Genomic DNA, 7,794 nt, shown 5'->3' on the forward strand with positions numbered 1-7,794 from the left:
ACCAGGAGGTTCATAGAGTCTGTTACTACGGTAACTGACCGAGAGCTTAAGTTACCTCTCTCTCTCTGAAACAGGCTAGAGTTACCCCTCTTTCTCTGGTTTGAGTTACCTCCCTTTTTGAAACAGAAAACTCAGAGTTTCCCTCATTTCAGGGTTAACAGACTCTGAGTTTTCACTAAACCTGCTTTGTGAAACGGACCCCAGGAAGCTCAGCGCTCAGTAGAGGAATGTGTGTTCAGCTTATTTAAATTACTCAATTATTTATGTGGTGAAAAATAGATCATCATAAGAACAGTAAAAACTCACGTTTGTCAAACACGGATTTGTCTTATTGTCCTTGATTAATAGTTGTGGAGACGTCCACATATAATTTAATGTGGAAGTACAACTATTGTTAGCGCGCTAGCTAGCTAACGCTGTCTGCTTATTAACACATCAGTCAACAAAGTATATTAACTTTCACCACTGCTCACTTACAAGTAAACACTTAGATAATAATAATATAAAAATAATAATAATAAATGATAAATATAGTGAAAATAATAAATGTAGAAATGTAAATAATAGATAATAAAATAATAAATAATAATAATACTACAACTACTACTAATAATAATAATAATAATGGTGATAATATCAAAGTGACTGACTGACCGTTTGTTGTCTCTCCGACAGTCTTTCCTCCGACTGCTACGACTGGGGCAGCCGCCACAGCAGCTTCACTGTGCACACCAACAGCGACGAGCAGCGCCTGACGGCCACCGCCACCACCGGAGAGCTCCACCCTTACCCATAATCCCTCCCCTCACTGTATAGCATCACTCTGCACTTTGACACCGATCAGTTATTGTGTTTCTTATCACTGACGTAGACGTTTGTAGAGTCACTGTAGAGAATTTAAAGAAAATATCAGAATGTTCAGCAGGGTTCCTACACGGCCGCGTCGTACTCAAGTTGTTTACGAGGTCTTAATAGTTTTGTACAGATAATAAGTTTGTTTGGGCAAAACCACGTCTAAGTAGATTTCTGTTGATAGTCCATCGAAATGTTAATATTCTGCAGCTCTATTTAGTTGGACATATTTCCTAACGTGACGTTACGATGGTCAGCAGTCAGGAAAAAGTAATATGAAGATCTGCTGTTTGACATCGGTGGTGTTGGTAGTATGCGTCGAATGACAGAACGGAGCACTGCGACGCTGAACGTTCAAAATCACAGCGGAAAATAAAAAACTTTAAAACAACCAAAGTTATCGACGTTATCAAAAAACATTTGAAACAGAATTATTGGGTGTTCTTGCCGTATGATCACCAGTGATCCAGACTAACTCTGTGTATGAACCCTGCTTCAGAGAGAATCAATGTATTTTAGACCCACAGTATGTAGATGATGTCGTGATGAATGTTTTAGACAATGTTTCTTGATCATTTGGGGAGTTTTTCAACGAGGATTACTCGATTAATCTGCCACAGTTCAAATAATCATTACCACACAGACTCCAGATGATTTTTAAGATTTCTCGCAGTTGTTTGATCAATAATTGGAGACGTTTTGTAAACGAGCAGCCACACAAATATCAGACTGAAGAGATAATCAGACCGGTTAATAAAGGTTCATTAAGTCTAGTTTTAAAATTAAACTCTAGGTTGTGAACGTTCAGTATTTTTCCTGTTCTTGTTTCTAAGTGACTTATGGGAATAGTTTGAGTGAGTTTCTGGAGTGGTTCCATGACAGCCTGTTTCGTCTCGTTCAATTCGAATGTTAAAACAGGTTCCAGGTTGAAAAGTAATGAAATTAACTTTTAATTTTCTGCCCTCAAAAATCCTTGAAAAACTCCTCGAGTCATTTTTTTGAGGTTTGTGACTGTAAAGAGACGAAACTGTCAAACTGAATAACGCACTGTGTTGATTCAACATAATCGATATCCTGTAAATATCAGTAACCAGACAGCTGAACACCTCTGTGTTGTTTTGATGTTCACCTCAAAGTATCCACATATTAACAAGTAATTTAATGTTGGGTTTTAATTTGACTTAACGAATCCATCAGACTGTCAAAATAGAAACAATGAAGGAAAACATGATTTGAACCCATCGTTACATTTTTGTTAGTATGAGCTTTGTTTGCAGTGTTTACATTTCTGAAACGATGTTCAGAAAAAAAAGTCTATATTTCTAACAGACGCAGGTTTTGTAAGTTCTTTGTACAGAGTCTCACTGAGATCGCAGTGTGTTTCGTTGTTGAGCTTTTTGTTGTTTGTGGTTCGTGTGTTTGTGACGTGTCCACACAAAACGTAACACTTCAATAAAACTGTCATTAAAATAAACCAACATGTTCTCATAGAACGCTTCCAATGATATCCCACGAAAAATACACGCACAACAGGTCGTATGATATCCTACGAAATTTGCACCCCACGAATGATGTTACGTCCTTTACGTACAGTTACCTAAATAATGATAAGTTACTGGATATTCAGTTAAACTAAGGTTGTGACGTCAGGTGACCAAATTTCAACGTAGAGTACTGACGACAAACGATGTAAATATTTTATTGGTTTTATGTTGTGTTGTTAAGTAACCAAAATCCAGCGTCTTCCAAGCGTCTCACGCCGACATCTTGAGGAAGAATAACGATATTTAGTCGTAAGGTACAAAGAACTACGTTAACATCCACTATTGACGTATTCTCATAGAACAGTTCGTATGGTATCCTTCGAATTTTGCGCCCCATGACTGATGTTACGTCCTGAACATACAGTTATGTAATTAATGTAAAGTTAGGGAGGTTAGGTTTAGGAAAGGAAACGCGGTTAGGACGTACCTTGAAAAGACTCAAAGTTCGCACAGATCCGAACACGTGACTCCAGGATAAAGTCTGTTTTCTCGTGACCTGTCCACCACTCCAACCTGCCTCCTTACAAGCGCTGCTGTGAACGCTGACCTTTGACCTGCACCGTGGTGTCTCGCGGGAGTATAAACGAGGCTTGCAGGGGAAAAATATCTGAAATTAAAACGTGTAAACACTTTAATTCTTATCTATTTAAATCAAAACGCAGGCAGCAGAGTTCAGTGATGTCCAGAAATATTTATTCCTCTGTTCAAATAAATATACTCAACAGGTACACACATCAACATGGTGCAACTATATTTATATATATATATATATATATGTTCATAAAGATCTTAAAGCAAAAGAAAGAAAACTTCAGCCTGTGCTGCCTTTTTAAAAACTGTACAGGTTTGGATCCGAACATGACGAGAGCGTGGAGATCTGAAGCAGCTTCGCTTTTTCCTTTTTGTGTGTGTCTTTTTCCAAAATCACAATTTCGTTTTAAGGCTGACGAGCGGACTGTACGGCTGCTGGAGGGCATGCAAGGCTCAGAGGAAGGCATGCGCACACGCGCGCACACGCACGCACGCACGCACACACGCACACACGCACGCACACACGCACGCACGCACACACACACACACTTTGTGCATCGTATCATTTCTGTTTCACATCCACACACAGAAACAAAGAAAAATAAGTGAAATTAATTCTGATGATGTATGGAAGCTAAAAGGAGCCGTAATCATTTACATTTTATAACAAACTGAATGTCTACTATATTTTGAGAAACAATCTATCTGACTCGTTGTGTTTTAAATTGACCTGTTTTTTTAGGTAATCCCAAAACGCTTACTTATTTTCACAAAATCTTGGATTATATGACAGGAATAAAAACCACTTCCATCCAGGCGTTTACTTTCAATAACATTTTTACCCCCAGATCCATAAACAAAGAAAGAACAAACAAAAAAAGCCTGTGGGACCGGGCCAAGCAGAAGCTGGAATTTTACATTTTACGTACTCTTTATATTGTAATTTATTTATTTATTCATTTTTTGTTAAATTTTAATATTTTTTTTTAATCCCATTTCAGGTTTTAAACACAAACATCAGTTTCATTTAAACTGTGACCTCAAAAACCCTTCAACATATCATCGTAACATTGATAAAGTAAAAGTTCCTGGGCGTCACAAACAAACAAAAATACATTTAAAAAAATGTAGGCAACTTAAAATTCTTTGGTCCACTTTGTTCTTCTACAGCTGAGCAAAACAAACTATATTTAAACTGGACTCTTTTTTTTAAATCTCCTCACAGACCAGACGCCATCGTTGTCTATACAACTTTAAAGCTGCGTTCACCACAGCTGAGGAAAACATCCAAACATACAGCTCCTCTGAACGTCACTACATTCAGACTGTTTCTGAATATAAATAATATTTTTATTAACGACTGAACTAAATGCAGAAAACCTCAGCTTGTTACTCGAAATACAAATTCACATTTTAAGAAATTTAAACTTTGTGTGTTTTACTGAGCCAATAAAAGGGTTATGAGTTTTTTGTTTAACACTGGATGTCATTTAAGTCAATATTAAATAAATAAATAAGTATACCTACAAAATAATAAATATGGCTATGAAATACATCCTGAAATAAATAAATTATGTAGTAAATAAAAAATATATAAACTAGTATAAATATAAATTCATAAATCAATCAATTGTTCAGTTAATTTTTTTACTGATTTTTTTTTTTTTAATAAAAACCTTTTTATCCACTGAATCTTATTGACTCATTTACATATTTATATTTACAGTAATTCACATATTTATTGCCTCTTTTACTGTAAATTAAACACCATGTCCACACTGACAAAAGAGATAGCCATATTTATTTATTTAATATTGACTTAAATGGGATTCCATACATTCTACATTGGTGGCTGCAGCTTTTCCCGTCTGTCCCGAACATGGCGCACAGTCACTAAAAGACATCCTTTGCTTGTTTGACGTTGCGTGTTGATTTTATTCAATCGGCTGCTTCTTCATGTCGTTTTCTCTTCGTGATGTCGTCCTGTGTCGTTTTAAGAGTTCACTCTCTAAAAGTTAAACGCCTCGTTAAAGTTCAAGTCTGGTGATATTCTTTGATTTTCCATAAATCCCACGCTCAGACTCAAACCAACAGTGAATGTATCTGGTCACAGCTGCAGTGAGTGTATCTACAGCCTGATTGATCTTCCTCCGTCGTTCCTTCATCATCATCATCATCATCATCATCATCATAGTAGTAGTCCCCAACAAAGTCACTGTTTGATAAAAACTTCAGTGAACAGCTGTTTGAAGAGATTACTGATAAAACTATAGATTTGTGTTTTCAGAGTTTCATGTCTTCAGTACATGAGGTTAGAAACATACAGAATAACACCAGACTGAACCTGTGAGGAGTTTTTTTTGCAGCGTGCTGATGGACGTTGCTTTTCTCAGAGACTCTCCTAAAGTCGCCTCCTCCCTCCTGCTGATCTGGTAGCGCGCTCCATTAAAAAAATCTCATCTCATCTCTGCACCATTACAACCTACATTTACAGCATGAAACAAAATACTAAAGCGATAATTCATCTGAGGAGAACTTAATAACTCCTAGTTTTCCCTCTTTAAATAAATCTAACAGAATCGGCCTCCATTAAAGTTGTGCTTTAAGACAACACGGCCACAGCAAAAATAAATGCCGGAGAAAACTAGGCGGCACTTTAGCAGAATACTCAGGCAGCAACTAGACAGACAGACAGACAGACAGACAGACAGACATGATCCATTCATCCAAACACACAAACACATTTATTAGTTCGTTATCGCAAAAAAGCAAAAATTCGCTACTGTATCAAGGTTTACTATGGAATCAAGTTGTAGTCCGTTATCTTATAGCTGCAACTGTTGATGATCCACACACACACACACACACACACACACACACACACACACACTGAGAGTTACACACAACCAAAGTGTTCCAACTTCCTGCGCTGCTTCTTTCATTTTTTACGAGACAATCACGAATATCACTGAGCTTTTAAATGTGAGTCTGATTTTATCTTTTCAGAAATATCCACAGATGTTTTTGCGTCTACACGTACACAGATATCTTTTTAACTCATTTTTTCCTCGATGTTTCGGCCTCTCGTGCACACGCAGGCGGAGTTTTCGGTAAGTAAAGCACTTTTTTAAAAACGTCTTCTAAGGTGTGAATTTATCAAAACTCTGGTTACTGTTTGTTCGTCCAGACGGGAAACATCGGGTTCAGACTACACGACAGTTTTTTCCATTCCGACAGTCACTATGTCAGATAAGAGTGCTGAGTCATTAAATCTTGCCGTGACTCGGCCGGCAGACATGACGGACTACACCTTGGTCCAGGACCAATCTTTCCTGATCGTCTTTCATGACGTAACGTCATCGGGTTATTCTTGTGATATCTCTAGTTTTATTGCTGTTGTGTCAGTCACTGTGTTCATGTGCCCGCCGAAATGTTACTGTGGGAAAGTAAAAGTGTCCAGCTGGACTGAATTTATTTAAAGAAGAGCGCAGCCTCGTCCACATAAAATGACATCGTTGTGTCGTCTGAGGTGACGCAGGTCAACGACAAACAGCCGACTGAAACACTGACTAAACTTCCAACATGTGGTTTGTGGAAACTACACACACACACACACACACACCTTCTAGCGTGCTGACATAAATTCGGCCTGAGATGGTAAACACGAGCTGATTGGTCCAGATCCTCAGGCTGTGAGCAACAAACTTCTCTAAAAACAACAACAGGAGAAAGTGACAGAGGAGAGGAAACAAACAAACAAACAAACAAACAAACAAACAGAAACAGGCAGCTGCGTCCTGACAGTTCAGACGCTCTTTTATCTGGACAAACTGTCCCACTTGAGTCCTTCCTCAGGACAAAGCATATCTACATCCTTACAGAAGGGCTGCGCGGGTCTGACTTAGTGTAAAATCCAACAGGATATGATGTCAGCAGAGGGCGGGTCAGGAAAAGGGAGAAATTAAAGGTGCCATTTCCTGTTGGACACAGTTCTAATCTGCATCATGAGTCCATCTGGTCACTGTTTGGTCTGTTACGTCACTTCCTCCCAAATGTCTGATCACTTCCTTCAGGTTTGTCCCGACGTCACAAACAACCTGACAATTTTACACGTCGACCGACCGCTAAAAAACATCGACAAAAAAAAAAAAATTCAAATATGAGAGAAGAAGAAAAAAAACAAACAGGTTTGTCGAGTGGTCGACGAGTTTTACAGCAGAGAGGAATAAAAGACATCAGGTGAAGTTTTCAGAACCTGGAGACTTTTCTGACGTAGGCAAGAGGAGGCAGAAGAGTTAACATTCATGATCTACCAGATGGAGGAGGAGGAGGAGGAGGAGGAGGAGGAGGAGGAGGAGGTACAGAGGGGCGAGAAGAGGGTGATGAATGGGAGAAGAGAGAGTGTTTGTGAGGTGTTGTTGGGTTCACTGCTGATCCTGATGTCCATGAAAAAGGCCTTCTTCTGGGCGAGGATTAGACTGTTGCAGTTCTCTGGAGGCTGGTGCCGTCTACTGGCCAGGTGAGACGTCACCTTCTGTTACCTGTTGTCCTTTAACAGCAGGCGGAAACTGTGGAGCTGATGTATACTGGTGGACAACCTGAGAGACAGAGACAGAGAGAGAGAGGCGGTGAGACAGGTGAGACAGTGGTGGCAGATCAGTAGAGGGCGCCAACAGCCAAGTTTCAATGATACTTCACCTGCAAACTGTTTGTATGTCTCTCAGGCTGCTGTCAGCCCTAGAGTGGTCTCCTTTGGTCTGAATCAGGGACTCATGTTGTTCCAAAGTTGTATAATTGCCTAGAGTTGGTTCGTGTTCTCACGGCAGCATTTACAAGAGGACCAGATCAAATGCCTTGTGTGAGAAAG

At 39.1% G+C, this 7,794-nt stretch overlaps 2 protein-coding genes across 4 annotated transcripts in view; one reads left to right on the forward strand and one right to left on the reverse strand.

The window, feature by feature from the left end:
- The window catches only part of gpr137bb (G protein-coupled receptor 137Bb), a 19,117-nt gene extending 16,142 nt beyond the window's left edge, over nucleotides 1–2,975 (forward strand). For both annotated transcript variants that reach the window (XM_050043800.1, XM_050043798.1), the window contains one exon: nucleotides 676–2,975. In XM_050043800.1, the coding sequence (XP_049899757.1) occupies nucleotides 676–796 (121 nt within the window). In that variant the 3' untranslated portion in view covers nucleotides 797–2,975. The remainder of the gene's footprint in view (nucleotides 1–675) is intronic.
- A 97-nt stretch (nucleotides 2,976–3,072) lies between these two features.
- The window catches only part of ero1b (endoplasmic reticulum oxidoreductase 1 beta), a 30,945-nt gene continuing 26,223 nt past the window's right edge, over nucleotides 3,073–7,794 (reverse strand). For both annotated transcript variants that reach the window (XM_050043783.1, XM_050043784.1), the window contains exon 16: nucleotides 3,073–7,525. In XM_050043783.1, coding sequence (XP_049899740.1) covers nucleotides 7,465–7,525 — 61 coding nt within the window. In that variant the 3' untranslated portion in view covers nucleotides 3,073–7,464. The remainder of the gene's footprint in view (nucleotides 7,526–7,794) is intronic.

This window comes from Epinephelus moara, chromosome 5 (assembly GCF_006386435.1).
Source record: "Epinephelus moara isolate mb chromosome 5, YSFRI_EMoa_1.0, whole genome shotgun sequence".
Taxonomy (NCBI): Eukaryota; Metazoa; Chordata; class Actinopteri; order Perciformes; family Serranidae; genus Epinephelus; species Epinephelus moara.